We start from the raw sequence: 20306 nt of genomic DNA on the forward strand, positions 1-20306 counted from the left end.
TATTTGAAGTTTTAATCTAATTATTAACTATTTTAAAGGCTAAGAGGCTTTCTCCGGCGGCGGCAGCGGCAATGTCTGCTCGTCTCTGGGGGCAGGCCTCATCCAAGGCCCCGCAAGGACGACAATAGGGCCCGGAGGGAGAGAAAGGGAGAGGGGAGAGGAGGGTGGGGGCGGGGCGGTGGGCAGAGGGGCTTAAGGTTCATTATTGGGCAGACTTACATTTAATAGCAATTTACAACCAAGTTATAAAACCCCTGGAAATGGGGGTTAAGAATGGCCAGGCTGACAGCCCCTGAGCGAAGCCCCTCCAAGCGGCGCCCGGCTAATAAAGACTCGAAAGCCGCTATTGAGGCCTGATTGGCATCCGATCGCTGGCTCCATGGTAATGAGCTGGGCAGATGGGTGGGAGATTAGCCGCCAACTTTGAACAGCTTTTCTTTGTCACTGTTACAGCTCTCTTGTTAGGCCGCTAATACATTTATTGCTCATTTCACACCGCTCGAGAAAGTGCCCCTTGCTATTCAAAGTCAACCCCGAACCCACCCACCGCCCCCCCTCCCACCACCCTCTTGACTTCCCTCCCGAGCGGTCACCTTCCTCCTGCCGCCCCAGACCCGACTTCTCAGAATTCACGGGCGCCTCCAAAAGCTCGCCGGCTGAAACAGGCATCTTCTCGCCCCGATCTGGGGTGCGGGGTCGGGGCGTGGGGGTCCGCCTGACAGACGCGGCAGGGGGCCGTGTGTGTGTGTGTGTGTGTGTGTGAGTTCAGCCACACCTCGGCCAGGCGGGCCCCCCGGTAACTGGTGGGACAGAAGGTCCTCCGTCGTAAGACAATGGCGGAGCGTGAAATTCAATTAGTTCAGGGCCTGGTTCCAATTTCACAGCCCCTAAATGCAAAAGGGGCAGAGAGAATGGGAAGGGTGGGGGAGAGCGTTTTTATTGCATTTTCCCTTTCATTCTGGGGGGCTTTCTCGCCCCTTCTCTCTCCCCAGCAGGCCTCAACCTGCACTGGGCTTCTCAAGGAGTCATTTGGAGTCCATATCTGTCACATCCATTTAAGGCGTTTCGGGCGGAGGGGGAGGGTGGAGTGGCAGCCACAGACTCCTCCGCTGAGCTCCGACCATGGGCCCCCTGCCCTCTCCTCCCGCCCTAGGGGTCCCCGTGAAGGTAACCAACGTCGGGGATGGCACCACCCACAGCACAGCCTTGGAGCTTTTCCTGTACCTGAATGAAGTCGCGTGAGTGCCTGCTGGGAACACACTGGCCAGCCCCTGCCTGGACCACTGTGGCTGGTGGCCCCAGCCCGAGCCTTAGGGGCCGAGGAGGACAGGCCCGCGTCCTGCAGTCAGCCCTGGCACCAGCCCCATAGGCGTAGGGCCCTTTGGTTCTGTACGAGAGTCCCGGTGGCCCTGGGCCTTAGAAGGGAACAACCCCAGAGCATCTTCTGCCCCTGGGGATGGTCCAGTTGAGCCTCCCCAGGTCTCAGCTGGGTATGAGGCCAGGCTAGAAGGACAGCTGAGCAGTGGAAAAGGCTGGGTGCCACGCCAGGCCCAGGTGGAGGTAACGGAAGTTGCACACTGAACTCACTGTGTGTCCCGGGCAATCCCTTCCCTCCTTGGGCCTCAGTTGCCCCACCTGTACAATGGGTGGTTGGACAAGTTCACCTGGCTCAGATGTCCTCTGAGTCTTGAATCCTGACGCCCTGCACATGGCCCCCAGTGACCAGATGGTTCTTCCCACAGTGGCAAGCACGGCGTGGGCCGCATCGACATAGTGGAAAACCGCTTCATTGGGATGAAGTCCCGGGGTAAGTCTGGTCACCACCCCTGGGGGCATGGCTCGGCTCCCAGAGGCCCCTGACACCCACCATCATGTTCCAGCATTGCTACTCCCAGGCTGACTTTGGGCAAGTCCTTTCACCCTGCCAGACAGTTTGCCTTATGTGAAGCTGGGATGAGGGACACTCGACCACTGATTTCTGATGGCATCAGGAGAAGAGCTGTCCCCAGGCAGGGAGAGGTACAGAGGAGAGAGGAGGCGGGCCCAGGGCCTGGAGGTCAGTCACTCCAATGCCCTGGGCGGCAGGTCAGCCAGGCTTAGAGGCAGGCCACGTAGGGCCGATTTCATGGTCATTAAGGTGACATTGAGGAGGCCAGAGGGCCTTGCAGGGTGGGAATCTCGCCAGGGGTGGGCGCTATGAGCCAGTCAGGGCCTGAGGGCCTGTCTCATGACATGAGCATGACATGGTTGTTGTTCGGTCACTCAGTTGTGTCTGGCTTTTTGCAACCCCATGGATTGTAGCACACCAGGTTTCTCTGTCCTTCACCATCTCCCAGAGCTTGCTCAAACTCATGTCTGTTGAGTTGATCATGCCATCCAACCATCTCATCCTCTGTTGCCGCCTTCTCCTCCTGCCTTCAGTCTTTCCCAGCATCAGGGTCTTTTCCAGTGGGTGGATTCTTCACATCAGGTGGCCAAAGTATTGGAGCTTCAGCTTCAGCATCAGTCCTTCCAATGTATATTCAGAGTTGATTTCCTTTAGGACTGGACTTTTTGCATGATGCTGGGGTGGGGCTCTGCCTTGCTGCTGAGTGGCTGCCCGGCCCATATCCACCTCTGGCTGGGCCTGGAAGAAGGTGAGGCTGGTCCCCAAGCAGGTGCAGAGCCCATGGTTCCCTCTCGGTCCCTCATCGGGTCATCTCGACTGCACCCAACCCCCATCCCGTTCGAGGAGATCTCATGTCCCCTGTGATGAAGCGATGTGCGTGCTTCTGACTTCCATGAGGGAGGGGCAAGCCAGCCATTGAGAGTACTGGTGGTGGGATTAAGGTCCCTTGTGTGAGCAGGTGTTCAGCTCGCTTTGCTAAGGTCAATTTAAAAAGATGGCACAGCTAAAGAAAACCAGGCCAAGGTCATGGCTCTTTGTCGCTCGGGATGTTTTTCACCAAGACTCTAAAATCCAAAGAGAACTGATGGCAGATTTCAGGTCAGGGCATTGGTCCTCGAGGCAGGATGCCAGGGCTCTCACGTGGAGTTCAGGTTCACAGCTCCTGGCTGATGACCTTGGACTTGGTAGCTCAGTTTCTCCAGGTGCAATGTGGCAGGCGTTGGGACAGGAGTTGGATCATTCTGGCTCTGACCTGTTTGAATTTATCTCAAAAGGGGAAGAAGGAAGCAACGTGGCTTTGCCTCCTGTGTGTGTTTTTTTCCCTCCTTGACAAGACTATTACTGTGAAAAACAACCTAATTGAAAGTCTCGAGAAGACCTTGTGGAGAACAATATTACTAATTAGCTGCTCCCTTGTACCCTCTCTTACCTTTGTGTCTTACCTATACCAACATCTGATTAAGCATCCTTTTGTCTCACTTTGCCCTTGGGAGGCAGCACAACGCAAATTATCTGAGGCAGACCCCGGAGGGACCTCGGTGAGCCAGAGCCCAGCACCCTTTCTTTATAGGCGGGGAAACCAAGGCTCAAAATCACAGCCATGTTGGTGGTAGGATCAGGACTAATGTCGAGTCCCAGAGAGGCATGGGGTGGAGGGCTGAGGGCTTGAACTCTGCACTGGGGCAGATCCGGGTTCTAGCCCATGTATATTAGCAGGAACTGGCCCAGTGGAAGAGCTTCTTGAATGCAGCAGTCCCATAGGGATGCTGAAAGGGTCAAGGTGGCCTTTACCCTCTGGGAACTGTCCAGTCTGCACCACGATCTTGTCCCTTCTCTGTCCAAGGCAGGCATCACTGATTGTGGATGCAAATCAACAGTGACGATGGATAGATCGCCTGAGATCACTCTGTGAAATGGCACCCAAGTGGACTGGACTATTCTGGGAACACATCCTGAAAGAGGTGGCAGGAGAATAGACTTTACCTGGTAGAAGAAGGTGGGATAGAAAGGAATGGGAGCCTTCCAGTGTGAGTGGCAGGAGCAGCCCCAAGTGGCCAGTTGGGTGGTGGTTTAGGTGTGAGGCTGGCCGGCCTCCTGGAGGCCTGGCAGAGGCACATGGAAGGGCGGGTGTCAGGGGCCAGGCTTGGGCACTGGACTCGACTGCCTGCCTTGGCTCCATCACCCTTTGGAAAGCAACGTAGCCTCTTCAGAGAGGCTTCATCCGTGAAATGGGTTGTTGGGCAGATTGAACACCTCTGTGTTGACCTATAGTGGGTGCCGTGCCTGGAGGTAGGCTTCCTACCTGTTCCCCAGAACTGGGGGTGTCATCACCTTTGAAGATTGGAGCCATGAGGTTAGCGCTCAGTTCCAACTCCCTAGCTTCTTACCATCCATCTGAGGAGAAGATTCCTGGAGCATAGCCCTCACTCTACCCAAGCACTGCGTGTGCACCTTTGAGGGGCTTTCCCGAAAAGCATAGCATTTAGCCTGAGAGTTGCTTGCTGTGTATCCTCAGACAAGTTGCTTTCCGGCTCTGCAACTCCCACCGGCAAAGGTGGGCATGCTAGAGGATCTCACCTTCTCTCTCTCTGCAAGTTCTACCTTGCCTATTTTCTGACTTGGGGAGTGAGAAAAGAAAGTTGCTTCTTAATTTTAGGGGGAGGTCTTGTTTTTTATTTCTCCACTCCCAATAAGTCACTGTGAGAAATAAAGAGGGGCAATAGAGGAAGACATCATTGATTCACCCACGAGACTTTTATTAGGTCTACGGTCAGGGGAAAAGCCGTTAATTGTCAATTATATGGAGGGCAGAGCAGGAAGGTGCTATTGTTCGTATGTTGATGTACAAGGGGGAAATGTCATTTGTATTGATTTTACAAAGCTTAGAGTTGAAATTGGTTAAAGGCTTTTTTTTTTTTTTTTTTTTTGCCGCGGTGGGGGAGGGTGGGTGGGTAGGAAGCTGGCAGTGCTAATGTACCAGGTCTGGGGTGGCCAGGTTAGTGGCACTTGGGGCCATGGGGTCAGCAGGCCGGGGGCTGGGGAAGCCGCAGATGGAGTAGCTTTCGCTGTATTGTGGCTGTTCACATCGTCATTATCACATTATCTTTTTAACTCTGGAGGGGGGCTAATTAAGTGAAGTAAATGAAATCAGTGGGGAGGAGAAGGGGGGCGAGGCAGGCAGGAGGGAAGCTGAGAAGGAGCTGGCACTGGTCCTTCCCTCACCTTCTCCCCCCAGCCCTGCCCAGTGGGTCTCACCTCACCTCTGCTGCTTCCCTCAGTGACTCCCTCCGCACTTGCCTCCTCACCTGCCTTCTGTTCTCCCCTCCACTCCTCCCTTCCACTCTCTTCCATCTTCCTCCCTCCTTCCCATCTCTCTCACATCCTCCCCGCCTCTCTCACTTCCTCCTTACTCCATCACTTTCTGGCGAAGAAAGACTTAAGAGTTACCGCCCGCTTCTCCAGACCTCCCAGAGTCTCCGCTCAGACCGAACATTCCAGATTGGAGGGAGACCTATGAGGCAAAGGTATTCGCATTCCCAGAAGCCCGGAGTGGCCAGTGTCAGAGGCCCACCCTGATTCCCAGGGTGGGGCCCGCGGGGCACCGGGAGCATAGAGGAAGGCTAGCAACCCACGGGGACTTGCCTCCCCATCACCATGGCAACTGCCTCTCTTCTTGGCCATGGGATCTAAGTGGGGAGCTCTTGGGCTCCAGCCCAGCTCCCCTCCCCTGGCCTTTCTGAATCCCTTTCTCTGGACACTGCTTACCCAAAGGACCAGAGGCAGTGGTCCAGGTGCCTTAACCTCCACCTCTGCCCTTCCACCCCCCCCCCCCACCCGAACCTCCGGCTGAGTTGGCCGATCCCACTCAATTCTGCCAAATTGCTCAATTTCTGGGCTAACCTGGCAGCCTCGGGAAAACAGATGAGAAAAATTTAAGCAGCCGCAGCTGTTTTGGTTCCCACCTCTTCCTCCTCGGTCCACTCTCCCCCTACCCCGGCCGCCCCCCAGCTCCTCGCCCTTCTTCCCCACCCGCTCCTCGGCAGTAATTATGGTGTGATTGAAGCCGCTCCGCAGAGAACCGCTGACACCTCTGTCTTTTTCCTGTAAACACGGGGAGATGAAAATAGACACTTGAATCCGCTGTGCGTGTCACTCGGAAGATGTCTGTTGTCTCTTCCCCAGCGACACCGAGACTCAGCTGTCATTTCCTCCTTTTTGCACAGTGGTTTGTATGCTGACTGTCAAAAGCCCCAAATCCATAGTCTTTAAGCATCAGGATTCTGTCACTGGGTTTTTTTTTTAAGTCATTTTTTTCCCCAGAAGAAATACACAGAAATCATCTGTACCCCCTACCACTGTGGAGAGGAGAAGGAAAGCTTTAACACATACACACACACACACACACACACACACACGACAGCAGCAACCTGCAAACAAGCTTTTTGATCAGTCACAATTAACTTTAACACCTTCTAAGGCAAGGAACGGGAATATTAATTGTGCTGGTGTGTTTCACGGCTGCGGCTTCTCTTCTCGCCTACGACTCCTCCCGCGGCGCCCTCGGAGGGCTGACGGTCGTGTGGCTGGTCCTGAGGGCTCAGCGGTGGCTGACTGTCCACCAGACACTCTCCGTTCTTTTCCTGGGGACAGCTCTGATGGCGCAGTTTGGGGGTGGTGGTGGGGGACAGGGGCTTCCCAGGTGACTCAGTGGTAAAGAACTTGCCTCCAATGCAGGAGATGCGGGTTCAATCCCCAGGCTGGGAAAACAGCCAGCGACTGGTCCTGTTTCGTCTCTGGACTATGGGGAGGTGATGCTAGGGAGCTGGCTACAGCGTTCCAGAAACAAAACCACATGCGCATGGGGGCCATTGTGTCTGGGTGCTCACCTTCAGGTGCGTCTCAATGGGACTTAGGCAAAAAAGCAGTCGACACTTGCCACCTTCTCCTCTTCCAGGCAGGTTGCCTGGGCCACAGAGGGGGCTGAGGCAGCCCGAGGTCACACGGCAGGAGTGACTTGCGCTGAACCACTGTAAAGGTATAAGTTGAGAGGGACTTCTGGGCTGCACTCCTGACCTACGAACACAGCTTGGACTCAGCTGGCCGGGTGCGGACAGGAGAGCAAGGAGGCAGCTGGGTTCCCCAGGGGCTAAGGATGAGGACAGCTCCTGCCCTTGGCCTGCCGTTGTGACCGTGTATGTAAGAATGGGCTTTGAAAGTTTCTGGGTTTTTCCAAAATGTGGCAAAAGTAATAATCAGGAAGAATTAGAAGGCCCATTTCTAGTCCAGTAAATACTGAGTTCCTAGTATGCAGGGTTCAGTTCTGACTCTTTGGGACCTGACTGACTCTTTGGGACCCCACGGACTATAGCCCACCACGCTCCTCTGTCCATGGTATTTCCCAGGCAAGGATGCTGGAGTGGGTTGCCACTTCCTCCTCCAGGGGATCAGCCCTACCCAGGGATCAAACCTGTGTCTCTTACGTCTCCTGCATTGTCAGGCAGATTCTTTACCCCTGAGCCACCTGGGAAGCTCAGTATATAGTAAATATATATTGAGTTGCTAGATATATATATTGAGTTGCTAGAATGAGAAGACAAATAAGGCTTTGCCATTATCTTGCTCTTGGTGACTCTTGGTGATAAAGTTTCTAGAAAAATTGAAAGCTTGCCCCTTTTACCTTGTGGTTATTTCTGTCTTTTTCTTTTCTTTTTTTTTTTTTTTGGAGGTAGATGTTGCCAAAAGCTCTGCACACCTCTAACATTGTAAACAGACTGCTGTAAACATCAGGCCTTTCTCAGTGGCCTGGGGTCATTGGAAGCCACTTGTTTGTGGCTCCCAAGTGTCCCCAAATCAACAGACATGAATTTGATCAAACTCTGGGCGATGGTGAAGGACAGGGAAGCCTGGCGTGCTGCAGTCCATGGGGTCGCCGAGAGTCAGACACGACTGAGCGACTGAACAACTGTCCCCAGAAGGCGCCAGCCCAGAGCCTGTGTTGAGTTCTTGTCTGCTTTTCACAGGCGTTCTGTGTCGTGTCCCCAGTCTCACGCTGTCCTTTTCTCAGCCACCCACCTGTCTCCCACCTCGTCAGCCCTTGTAAGCTCCTTCGGGGTTGTGTCTCTGAGGCAGTTTGTGAACACGGATGACAGAGCCAGTTTGAACTGTGTTTATGAGAGTCATGATGAGGGGTGGTGGGGGCCCGAGGCACTCCCCGGGGAGTCGAGGGCTTGGGCCTGCTGCGTGAACTGGGGGATGGTGGTGTTTTCCTACCAGGGAAATAGCTGTGTTTACCCCCACAACTGATTCAGGACAGCAGAAGTGGCCCAAGAGCTGCAGGCACACGAGTGAAACAGGACCGGCGTGTCCTAGCAACGCCTTGCCTCTCTGCGCATGTTCCCGAACCCCAGGATGTGGGGGGTTTGCAGATAAGAGACTCACTTCCCCATAGACAGGCTCTTTTCCACTCTGGAACACCTCAGAGCCTTGGGAACACTCTTCCTTGGCCACAGCACCTCAGACTTGGGTGTCCCCTTCATGCTCGGTGAGCACTGGATCACTTTGCAAAAGGCCCTAAGAGGCAACCAAGTGCAGAGATGGAAAACTCAGAGGCAGGTCTCAGTCTCCCCATCTGTGAAATGGGTGTGTTGTGCCAAATCAGGATTTTTAAGGACTGCTTGTGGAGTCCAGGGTTTGCAGGGGGAACCTCTGCTCCCCACAGCTGGACCTTGTCTTTAATTGTGTATGTTGAGTTTCCGCCTAAGGATGTTTGAATCATGAGTTTGCAGCTGAGTTAGGAAAATACAGGCCATCCTTATGGACCCTGACATTTCTGTGGATTCCCAGACTTAGATTAAAGACCAGAGAAGTTCTCAGAGGAGAAAATTTCTGGCTACTTACATCAGACACAACCTTGGTCATGTCCCCTATGGACTTCAGAGTTTAAACAATCTCCTCCTTTCTGGTTTTTGTTTTTTTTTTTTTTTAAGCATTTTTAAATTGTGGTAAAATATACAAAACATTGGGAAAAAATCCTGATGCTGGGAGAGGCTGAAGGCAAAAGAAGGGGGCAGCAAAGGATGAGATAGATAGATAGCATCACTGACTCAATGAACATGAATTTGAGCAAACTCCAGGAGATGGTGAAGGACAGGGAAGTCGGGCATGCTGCAGTCCATGGGTTTGCAAAGAGTTGGATATGACTTAGCAACTGAACAACAACAAATACAAAACATAAAGCTTACCATTTAAACTGTTTTGAGGGTCCTGTTCAGTGGCATTAAGGACAACATTCATGTTGCTGTGTGAGCACCAGTCTGCATCTCCAGAACTCTTTCGACTTCTCAAAGCGAGGCCCCGTTAAACACCAGCTCCCCTCTCCCCCTCCCCAGCCCCTGGCACCCAGCTTTCCTCTTGGTTTCTATGAGCTGGACTCTTAGGAACCTCACGTGAGCAGGATGACACAGTATTTGTCTCTTGGTGATTTGTCTCTGGTTGATTTCCCTGTGCATCCTGTCTTCACATGTATCAGGACTTCCTTTTAAGGCTGAATGTTTCACTACGGAAATATCTCTTTCTGTTTATCCATCTATTGTTGGGCATTCTGATTGCGTCCACCTTTTGGCTCTTGTGCATAATGCTGCCATGAACGTGGGCGTATGAATCCCTTCTGTGGAAAGATGACCACGTAAATTTTGAGGAAAACCAAAACTCTGTCCCTTTAACGCCATAACACTATTTGGTGGGAAGAAAGGGACTTTTGGGGGTGGCGTTCGTCAGGGAGGGTTATGACCGCTTCATCAGGACAGCAGACACAAGGCAGGTTTATCCCAGGTGCTCATCCGAACTTGACTCATGGGGCTACACTGCCAGGATTGCCTCTTGGTGCTTCAGTGTCCCCAAACCCAGGATGGCACCCACTCATCAGATCTCCCTCCCAGGGCCACACTCAGCCCAGGGCCAGGCACCCCCTTGTCACTTGGAGGTGGTGTGGTCCAAGCAGGTTGTTTAGCAAATGGAGGATTCAGGCCAGAGATGATGGGGAGGACACTGATCAAGACCGTCTTCCCGCGACCTTCCAGGTCTGGTCTCATCACCTGCTGGTCCACAGGGCAGCAGACAGCACCACTCAGGGACCGTTCCCAGCTCCACTCCAGCTATGTCCCTCCCCCCGGGAGGCTCAGTTTCCCCATGGGTACAGTGGGGTCAGCCCCGAGTTGACCAAGGTGGTGAGGATTTCTCAGCAGAGACGAGGCTGCAGGGGAGCTGCCAGCTGAAACGGGCACGTGTGTGCACACGTGTCCATGCGTGTGCATGTGTGTGAACAGCCGTTCCCTCCCCTGGCTCCCTAGGGGAAGGCAGGAAGGGACATTCAGGGCCCTGGGCTCCAGCAGAATCGGTTTAATTACAGGTTTTCAGCTGCGGGCCGGTGGGCATGAGTTGGGGAGGAGGGGGGAGCGGCTCTGAAACCCTGTCATTTTCCAGCATCTAAGGGCCTCTGCAAAGGGGGGCATCTAGACATTTTCTCCGCAAGCCGCAGAGTGGACTGTCGTGGCCCCAGCGTGAACATAATGGCAGATGCATTTTGCAGCAAGCTGGGAGTGAATGGGTCCGACCGGCTTGTCTCCTGTCAGACGAGTCATTATTATTATTTTTTTTTTGTCATTGGCTGACAGTTTGGGTTTCATGCGTTTCTCTCTTTTTTTCTTCTCTTCCCCCTGCCTGGAAAAATGGCTAGGTATCTACGAGACCCCAGCGGGGACGATCCTTTACCATGCTCATTTAGACATCGAGGCCTTCACCATGGACCGGGAAGTGCGCAAAATCAAGCAAGGCCTCGGCTTGAAATTCGCCGAGCTGGTCTACACGGGTGCGTAGGCCCTGCAGTGGCTGCCTCCCCTCCCTGACCCAGGGGCACCCTCCTCCTCCAGTCCCAACTTACCCACTGCCACCTGCGCTAGAGCCTGGAGGATGCAGATTGAAGGGGCTGGAGAGAGGGCAGGAGGCAAGGAGCGAGGAGGGGACAGTGGGACCTGCCTTGTTCATGAGGTCTTGAGGGAAGCGCGCCAGTTCCCCGGGACATCTCGCTGCTCTGCTGCCTGCAGCCCATGGGACTGCAGAGGGGGCCAGGGCAGCATCCTGCCAAGTTTCATCCAGCATGTGCCGGGTACCTCGCACCGTGTGGGGACACGAGCCATCCAGGAGGGCCCCCTCCCCCAAGTTCCTAAGAGAGCTGCAGCCAGAAACCGAGGCTCCAGGCAAACAGAACTTATACAGCATTATCCAACTGGAAGTGGCCAAGTTGGGCTGGACCTCAGGTCAGCCTGTCTCCAGGCAGAACCCAGAGCCACTCCATGAACTGCCTCAAGCCAGAGAAAGCCTACCTTGACCAAGAATAGGGCCTGAACACTACATGGGCCAGATCCCCACTCAGAAGCCACCAGGGCCACACGTACCCATTTCACAGGTGAGGAGACTGAGTTTCCATGCCTCACCTGCCATCTGACCAGGCTTCTGACTCCAGATCCATCCCAGACATTGTAACAGGAGTGAGCAGATCCAACCTGTTGCCTGTTTTTGTTCAGCCCATAGGCTAAGACCAGTTTTTACATTTTTCAGTGGTTGGGGAAAATTTTTTTAAAAGTAATATGTATTTCATTTAATATGAAAATCGTAAGAAATTCAAATTTCAGCATCTATAAATAGTTTTTTGGAGAAGGAAATGGCCCACCCATTCCAGTATTCTTGCCTTGAAAATCCCATGGACAGAGGAGCCCAGCAGGCTACAATCTATGGTATCACAAAGAGTCAGACATGACTTCGCAACTAAACACCAACAAATAGGTTTTTTGGCACCTCCTTGCTCATTTGTGTCCATGTTGCTGTCTGTGGCCACTTTGGAACTGCTCTGGCATAGCTGAGTAGTAGCTAGGGAAGCTACATGGCTCATAAAGCCTAAAATATTTACTATCTGGCCCTTTCTAGAAAGGGCTGACCCTATTTTATAACAGTCACATCTCCCTAATTTGAGAAATCACGTCATAACAGACCCTCTCAGCTGTTGGGAGGATGGCCTGCCGTTCTCTGGGAGCCTAGATGTCAGAAGGACCCCGGGAAAGTTAATATTCATAGCAGCAGCCTGGTATAAGTCTCACCTCTTCCGCTGGTCCCCCACTTGGAGGTTTCACTTCCTCTGAAACCTTGGAATAGCTATAACTCATCTTGGGGTTTCAGGGCGACATGGTGGTTATTGGCTGGCATTATTTTTCCCTCCCATTGTTCCCAGCAGCTTTGAAACCCCAGGGCCCCCCTCTTCCCAGGTACAGACAGGTGTTTAAATACCATGGTCTCCCGCGGACTCTTGTGCTCAGTGGGGTTTCCATGCTGAAAGGTGGATTTTGGTTACAAAGTGGGAGAGTCATTAAGCTGTGGCAGGCTGTGATGGGGGACAGCACCTGGCCGAGGCTGCTCCTGGGGCGTCCGTGGGGCTGAGCGGGGACCAGGCTGCCAGGCTCCCCACGCAAGATTGGCTGCCGCCTCTTGCTGCCCGGCCCTGAACTGGGTATTACCTAATCTCAGCTGCACAGAGGTGAGATGAAAATGCTTGTCCAAGGTTTCAGAGCTGCTGAGCCGTGGCTTGGAGCCCAGGACAAGCTGGCTTCAGAGGCCAAGTTCTCGGCCACTTCAGTAGATGCTGGGGGATGGGAAGGTGGGCTGAGCCCATTTGCGAGGGGTGACCAAGGGGCACTGGCATGTACGGGCCCGCCCTGGGTGTCTGGGGCACAGGTTGGCTCCCAGCTGAGGGGCTGGTGCCTCTGCACTGGGCTGCCTGTGTTGAGTCCTTGCTGTCACCCACTGAGCCCCCTAAATCCCCAAAGGTTACAGTGATGAGGTTTCAAAGGAAATGAAACCTCAGAGTGGAGGCTCCTCCCAGGTAGTTGTTATTAAGTTCAGCCAGGTGCCTCTGATGTCCAGGCCGCCATAGTTGTCAAGGTCGGCATTCGGCACCAGCCTGTTCCCTCAACAGCTCTGAAGGGCTGTGTGATAGGATTTCTCACATTAGGGATGCATAAATGTTAGAGAGTGGGGTTCAGCTTCAGCATGTTCCTTAAGCCCCCTGTGCCTCGGTTTCCTTCTCTGAAGAGTGGAGATGAGGCTGCCTGTCTTACAGTGAGGACTCAATACATAGATATGGGCTTCCCAGGTAGCATGAGTGGTAAAGAACCCGCCTGCCAATGTCAGAGATACAAGAGACACAGGTTTGATCCCTGGGTCGGGAAGATCCCCTGGAGAAGGACATGGCAACCCACTCCAATATTCTTGCCTGGAGAATCCCATGGACAGAGAATCTTGGTGGAGTACAGCCCATAGGGTTGCAAAGAGTCAGACACGACTGAAGCAACTTAGCACATATGCATTGCATAGATATTTGCAAAGCCTCTAGGAGAGTGCCTGACCTGGTCTCCGAATGTGAACGCAGGAGAACAGGGCTTTGCCTCTGGCTGGGTAGATCTTGAGTCTGTCTCCTCCCTCAGCCTCAGTTTCCTCTCCTATAAGATAAAGGGCATTGGGCCAGATCCCTTCTTGTTCTGTCTAGCTCCCCCCTGCAGATCTATCATTCTGCTCTGGCACTTGGCTTCCTTGGAGCCACTGTGGTCTCAGGGCCCGGGGAGACTGAGGCCCAAGAAAGCCCTTCCGTCTCAGGCCCACTCCCAGCTGCCCTGGCTTCTGTGACCACTGTCTTTCCTCTCACGCCATTCTCAAATTTCCTAATGTGGCTGTATGAAGTTTGCACAGGCACCCTCCCTCCAGGACCAGGCATGGGCCTCACCCCGCAGGGTCATCCTGGCAGGACCCCAGCTTCAGGGCCCCTCTCATTTAGGAGGTGTAGCTCACCTCTCCCCTCACCTCAGTTTCTTCAACAGTAAAATGGGTATAATACACAGAGGATTGTCATCCTGATTAATACAGAGTTTGGCTCAGCCCCACCCACCATGCACCCCCAGCCTGGGACACTCAGGGTCTCCCCAGGGCAGTGCTCAGGGCTCACTGTACCCCCATCCTGGGTTGGGTCTGCTGGGAAGAGAAACCTGAGCACAAGGCCCCTGTGGAGGCAGCTGGGGAGACCTGAGATAAAAGCCCAGGAGCTCCTACTGGGTTCTCTGCCCCCTTATCTGGCTACATCGCTGCCTCTCTTCCAACCTGTGACCCTAATGGGCTAATTACCCTGACTTAGAAAGATGGCCGAGCCACTGGGGCATGGGGTAGGGAGGGGTGCATGGCCCTCAGTGTCCCCTCCCACAGGACTCTGGGCTAGAGGCAGGAGCACTCCAGATCGCGCTGTGTGGTTTGGAAAGGTTCTCTCTTTCTCGGGGTGACTGTCGCCCTGGATACAGTGAGGACCGGCAGAGGCCACATTCAGATCTCAAAAGCAGAAGTGCTCGCTGAATCCACACAGCCCCTAGAGAGTGGTCGGTAGCACCTCACTGTGCAAACGAGGAGACTACGTACAGCACAGAGGCCACACGGCCTGCCAAGGTGGAGCCGGAGGTGAGCATAGGAGAGGGAGGACCCAACCCCTTCTCCCCCTGCCCGGCCCTCCCCGACATCTGCGAGGACCCATCACAGGGAGGGCCTGCTCCCCATTCCCACGGAGAGCCTCAGCAGGTGCCCCCGGAGGCCTGAGTCTCCAACAATAGCCACAGACCTGGGACTGACCTGACCCTTTATCAGGGCAGGAGATCACACACCATCTGGCCCAGCAGCTGCCCAGGTGGGCTCACCTTTCCAGCTCCGTTTCAGAGAAATCCTACCCCTCGCCCTGTCCCTCCCCCAACCCCGATCATGGCCCCCCTGCCCTCAGCAGAGACTGAGAGGAGCCACTGTCCAGACCCTGGGAAGATGGGACTGAACACACAGCCCTCCGTGGCCTGAGGGATTCAGGGTGGGAGGAGGGGGTGCAATGCGTTTCTCAGGCACCTCAGGGGTGTTTTAGGTGCAGACGGCAAAGCTGCAAGACAATCATACAAGGCAGAGTTGTTAGAACTCGGGCCCACTGAGGTCAGGTCCAGCCCCTACCACTGCAGCCTGTGTGATCAGGGAAAAGTCTCAAGTCCTTGAGCTTAACTTCCTCGCACAGAAAAGAGAGAGCCTAAGATAAATTAAGCCCCAAGACTAAGACTCTTTGGGAGGATTCAAAGAGCTAGTCCAGGAACTTCCCTAGTGGTCCAGTGGTTGAGAGTCCAAGCTTCCAATGCAGGGGGCATGGGTTAGATCCCTGGTTAAAGACAGGGCACTTTTTTCAAAGGGGTCTGCCCATCCTGAGGGGTGGGGCTCTGCCTGGCTCTTGGCCCAGTGTTCACAGCAGTCCTGAGTCCATGGCCTCCACACAATAAGCCTGCTGGCCCTGGGAGTGGGGGAAGGTAGGGTCATTCCCCCTTAGCAGATGGGGGAACAGGCACAGGGAGGTGAAGGCCCCACACACCTAGTCTTGCTGACCCCAAACCCACCACCCAGCGGGGCACCCCCATCACTCGGTGACATATATCTGAGTCCTACTTGAGGTCTTCTGCCTAATTTATCAGTCTGCTGCCCTGATAAGACTGAGCCCCCATGGGCAACAGATGGGGTCCCCTCACCGCTGTCTCCCCAGCACCTGACCTCTGGAGCTCCCTGAATATCTGTGGCATGAAGCAGTAGGTTAAAACCCCTCCTCCTGACCCTTGAGAGGTGACTGCATTGTAGCAGGGGTTGGCAGAAAAACCTACAAGGTCACAGGACTGGGCAGCTGGGCTTGCTCCTCAGTGTGGTCATTTACAAGTGCACACTGAGCCAGGACTCTGCACTGAACAACACAGATACAGGACTGCCTCCCTCCCAGGCTCACGTCTGCCATGACGGGGCGAGGTGGGGAGGGGGGGTGCCCCATGTGGATCCCAGTTCCCTCCACATCCTGGCCTGGGGCAGACAACACAGTGGGCCTCACTAGCGCGCTTGTTTCTTCCTCCCCCCAGGTTTCTGGCACAGCCCCGAGTGTGAATTTGTCCGCCACTGCATTGCCAAGTCCCAGGAGCGTGTGGAAGGGAAAGTGCAGGTGTCCGTCTTCAAGGGCCAGGTGTACATCCTCGGCCGGGAGTCCCCACTGTCCCTCTACAATGAGGAGCTCGTGAGGTAGGTGCCTCCCACCCCTGCCCCCAGCTGGGCACAGACCCTCGGGTCCAGCATCTCCTCTCAATGTCTTTCTCAGCAAGGATGCTCCCAAGCATGTGCAAGGTGTGGAGGAGACAGTCCCAAGGAGCATTCACACCACCTCTGTCCTGGTGGAACTTACAGGCTAGGTGGGGAGAAAGCCCCAGTCAGAGGATTATCCGAGTATAGGATTAGGGAAGCTGGTGCTGGACCACCCAGAGATATAGGATACTTGGGCTGGGTATAATAATGCGGGTGGGGAGACACGTCCCTGTGGAAGTCATCTCTGAGCTGGTCTCTGAAAGAAAGGAATGTACCAGGGGGAGAGGCAGGGCGGGAGCATTTCCAGAGAGACTGTCCTGTGCAGAGAGTCCAAGTCATGGAAGAACCCAGAACATCCCTGGCACAATAAGAACTCCAGGGTGGGAGGGCCCTGGAGCCAGATTGTAAAGGATGGACTCATCAGACCTGTGGCTTTGGTCCTCTCTGGCTGCTCTGGATTTAAGTGAGGTGGGAGCTGGCAAGGGTGGACATCAGGCCTCCCAGTGGGACATGCTGGAGGCTTGGACCAGTCTGCTGGATCTGGGAATAGAGATCAGCAGATGGATTTGGCAGATATTTAGGAGGTGGAATTAAAAGGGCTTGGATGGGGAGAGAGATGGAAAAGTTCAGAACCACCCCGGGCTTTCCAGCATGAGCCAATGGGTAGACTTTGATGGCAATGACTGAGTTGAGAGAATGGGAGAAAATCACGCATTTGGATTTGGACATCTTGAGGGTTAGTTTTCTTTGAGATTTGGGCCAGGAGAACTATAGTTGGTGGTTGGACACACAGGGCTAGAGTTAAGGAGAAACATAGGCTGAAGACATTGGGTGGTAAGGCCAAGAGGAGACTGCCAAGGGGAACAACAGAGTTGGGTGAGAGAGAGCCAGGAGGGAACCTTGAAGAGCTGCCTCCCCCGATGGGTCAGGGTGAGGGAGCTGAATGGCTGTGGGAGAGGTTGGGGAGCCCTGGCAGGCTGGGTCAAAGGTGAAAGTGTGAAAGGGTTAGTCGCTGAGTCTGACTCTTGTGACCCCATGAACTGTAGCCCAATAGGCTCCTCTGTCCATGGAATTCTCCAGGGCAGAGGGTTGCCATTCTCTTCTCCAGGGGATCTTCCTGACCCAGGGATCGAACCTGGGTCTCCCACACTGCAGGCAGATTCTTTAGCAGGTGCCTATTAGCTGTACCTGTGTTTGCATCTTGAACAAGAGACTGGCCTTGACCACGGAGCCAAGTGGCCCCTTTGGAGGTCACCTGGTCAAACAAGAGGTGGGGACAGGCAACCCCACCTGATGCAAGGCCCAGGCCCTGCGTGGCCCCTCCCGGAAGGCAGTCAGGAATTAAAGTACGAGTTTTGTTTGGCAGTCAATATTATTTTTCTCTCTCTGTTCTCTTTGCCATGTTGCACTTCTCTCCCCCCCTTCAATCTTTCTAAACACTTTATAAGCCATAAATATAACCGAATCAGTTTAGATCAGTCGGGGTAAATGTCAAATTATCTTCTCTCTTTCTCTCTCTGGCTCTTTCTTCCCTCCCCCTCCAAATCTACAGCCTCTAATAATCTGTCCAACCCTTCATTAAGCCTTACAGTCTCACTCGGGGAGATTAAATGAATAAAGTAAAAAGGGAAAGGGGAAAAAAAGAGAGAAAAGCAGGAGCATTTATTCTCACTGTGTCTCCGACCATTTCCCTTTTCTTTCTGATTTCTACATCGCTGACTTGAAAGCCCTTGAGTGACAGCGTCACAGGGACCGGCGAGGAAGCCCCTAGAGGTAGCAGAACTGGAAATGCCGCGGCACAGTAGGTAGAAAGTAACGTAATTACAGAGCAGGTCAGAGCCACTCGAATGAACAAAAATAAAAGCACAGAGGTTTTCTGTAGACCGTCAGGGGAGGTAAAAAAAAAAATTCATTGTAAACTCTTTTTTTCCACAGTGCACCCCCCCACCACCACCCCACCACCACACCACCCAAACTACAGTATTTTAAGAGAGGTTTTTCAGTTCCCGAGAAACACCTCTGGGACTCTTAGGCAGTCTGGTGGGGCAAGTTTGTCCCAGAGGTGGGCTTCTCTTTGGCAGGGGCTGCCGGGGTGGTCTGAAGGGCCAGTCTGGGGGAAGAGGGTGGGAGAGTTTGTTTTGACTCATGAGAGATGGCCGGCCGGCCAGGGAGGAGGTGAACAGGATCTGGCCCTGCTTTCTCCCTGGGCTGAATACAGGGACCCTTCCAAAGGGGACAGGCGACTTGGAGAGCAGGAGTGAGGCCAGGTGTCCAAAGTCTGTTCGATGGTTGGTGGGGGCCGGGGGTGGGTGGCTCAGGGAGGGCTCGTGTTAAGCTTCATCACCCCAGCAACATCTGTAAAAGCCATTCAAGGAGGCCGATGCTTTAGTTTGGTCCAGCCTCTCCCCTGCCCAGGGAAGGGTCCCAAGCAGCAGCCCCCTAGAAGCCTGGTATCTTCTCCGCTTACCAGGAGCCTGTTAATCAGCTCCTGGTGACTTTGGCCACCTGAGCCCTAGAGGAGCCAGTGGAGGTGAAAAGGAGGGAGCGTGGGAGTTCCATGTGCCAGCTTCAAGGTCCCGTGAAGGTCAGGGCGAGGGCGTGGTGGGGGAGGCCCAGAGCCGGTGTCCCGACAAGCCACAGGGCAGCCGGCGCAGAAACTCCAGTTAACAATGATTTTTTTTTTTTTTTTAAACCTCCCCTGACGCTCTACAAGCCCACAGTACAAGCCCACAGTCCACAAAGAGCCAGTCAAAGGCACAGCCTCGGGGTCTGGGAAAAACAGCAGATCCCCTTAGCTCCCCCCACCCCTCCAACCCCCACCACCCCCTCCTCCATCTTACCTCTCTGGAGAAGGGTTCTGAGGGGGCAGGCCACCTCCTTGTCAGTGAGAACCTTGAGACCGCTTTATCCTGAGGCTAGAGTTCTGCAGACATGAAGACAAGGGGCTAATTCAGGGCAGGATGCAACAGGGGCCCCGTGAGAAACGGGAGGGACCCCTTCCCCCGGAGGGATTTGGAGGGTGGCCTGGTGGAGTCAGATCTGAGGCCACAACACTCTGAACTTGTCCTCAAAGAGCAGATCACAGCCAGTAAATTATCGAGGGCAGGTGGGTGATTGATTGCTTATGTCTGCACCTGCCGCCCCTCCACGTGGGAGCTGCTCCTGCCAGGTCCTTGTTTCCTCAGCATCTGGCCCCATGCCTGGCGGGTAGTAGGTGCTTAATAAATACCTGAGTAAATGAACAGGTGAATGAATGATGTTAGTGGTACTGAGTGCTTACCTGATGCCAGCTACATCATTTTATGTGGAGCCCATGACAATGCTGGAGGGGCTTCCCTGCTGGCTCAGCAGGAAAGAATCTGCCTGCAATGCTGGAGGGTTCGATCCCCGGGTCGGGAAGATCCCCTGGAGGAGAAGTGGCGACTCACTCCAGTATTCTTGCCTGGGAAATCCCGTGGATCGAGGAGCCTGGCGGGTTACAATGGGGTCGAGAAAGAGTCGGACACGACTGAGCAACTAAACAACAATGACAACAAATGATAACGATGAAGGTCCCATTTCACAAATGAAAGACTGGAGCTCAAAAAGCAAAAACATTTGCCCTAAGGTTTGTGCTGGGGGTGGAGCCAGGATACACAACCAGGTGACCGGATCCGAAGGACTGTGGTTGCGAAGGGTTTCGAAGGGCAGCTAAGCGAGAACCATCAAAAGAGGAAGGCTGTTGAATCGATGGAAACTGTATATAGGGACGAAAAAAAAATCTGTTCTGCTGAGGGCAATGGGAGCTGACGGTGCCTTTTTCACGACCAGCTGGCATGGGGTGGGTGCCCAGGTTTGAAGATGGATTAGACTCGGTCTCACTCACTGGGCAGACAAGGTCAAAAAGGCTTCGTGGGCAAATCTTGAAGGCTGGGGCCTCCCTGCAGCTTGCGGGACACCGTCGTGCATGTCTGAGGCTGTTTGGTGTGTAACCTCGGCTTCCTAGGCCTTCAGACTGCTGAACATCATCGGCTCCTCCTGGACACCCTGAGGGCAGAGGTGGCTCCAATGCGTGTCCTGAGGGTATGGGTGCAGTGCTCTGGTTGGTGGCAGGAGTTCACCCGGCTGGCACTGGCAGGGCCAGGACCCAGCCCGCCCATCTGCATGGCAGGGATGTGGCTCCCTGCTCTCCAGCCCCGACACAGGGTAGGAC

The 20306-nt window shown here is 54.1% G+C and overlaps 1 protein-coding gene and 1 long non-coding RNA gene across 3 annotated transcripts in view; one reads left to right on the plus strand and one right to left on the minus strand.

Moving 5' to 3' along the window:
* ASS1 (argininosuccinate synthase 1) overlaps nucleotides 1-20306 on the plus strand; it is a 51813-nt gene that overhangs the window by 29860 nt on the left and 1647 nt on the right. The window contains exons 10-13 of one of the 2 annotated variants that reach the window (XM_006044118.4): nucleotides 1154-1238; nucleotides 1743-1807; nucleotides 10623-10754; nucleotides 15898-16054. In XM_006044118.4, coding sequence (XP_006044180.3) covers nucleotides 1154-1238; nucleotides 1743-1807; nucleotides 10623-10754; nucleotides 15898-16054 — 439 coding nt within the window. The remainder of the gene's footprint in view (nucleotides 1-1153; nucleotides 1239-1742; nucleotides 1808-10622; nucleotides 10755-15897; nucleotides 16055-20306) is intronic. The other variant, XM_025261855.3, reaches the window with a different exon arrangement.
* LOC123328667 lies at nucleotides 18242-19094 on the minus strand. Its single transcript, XR_006543661.1, has 2 exons — nucleotides 18955-19094; nucleotides 18242-18469 (listed from the first exon to the last, which is right to left on the minus strand). It is a non-coding gene; the product is annotated as an uncharacterized LOC123328667 (long non-coding RNA).

The sequence above is a fragment of the Bubalus bubalis genome, chromosome 12 (assembly GCF_019923935.1).
Source record: "Bubalus bubalis isolate 160015118507 breed Murrah chromosome 12, NDDB_SH_1, whole genome shotgun sequence".
In the NCBI taxonomy this organism is placed as follows: Eukaryota; Metazoa; Chordata; class Mammalia; order Artiodactyla; family Bovidae; genus Bubalus; species Bubalus bubalis.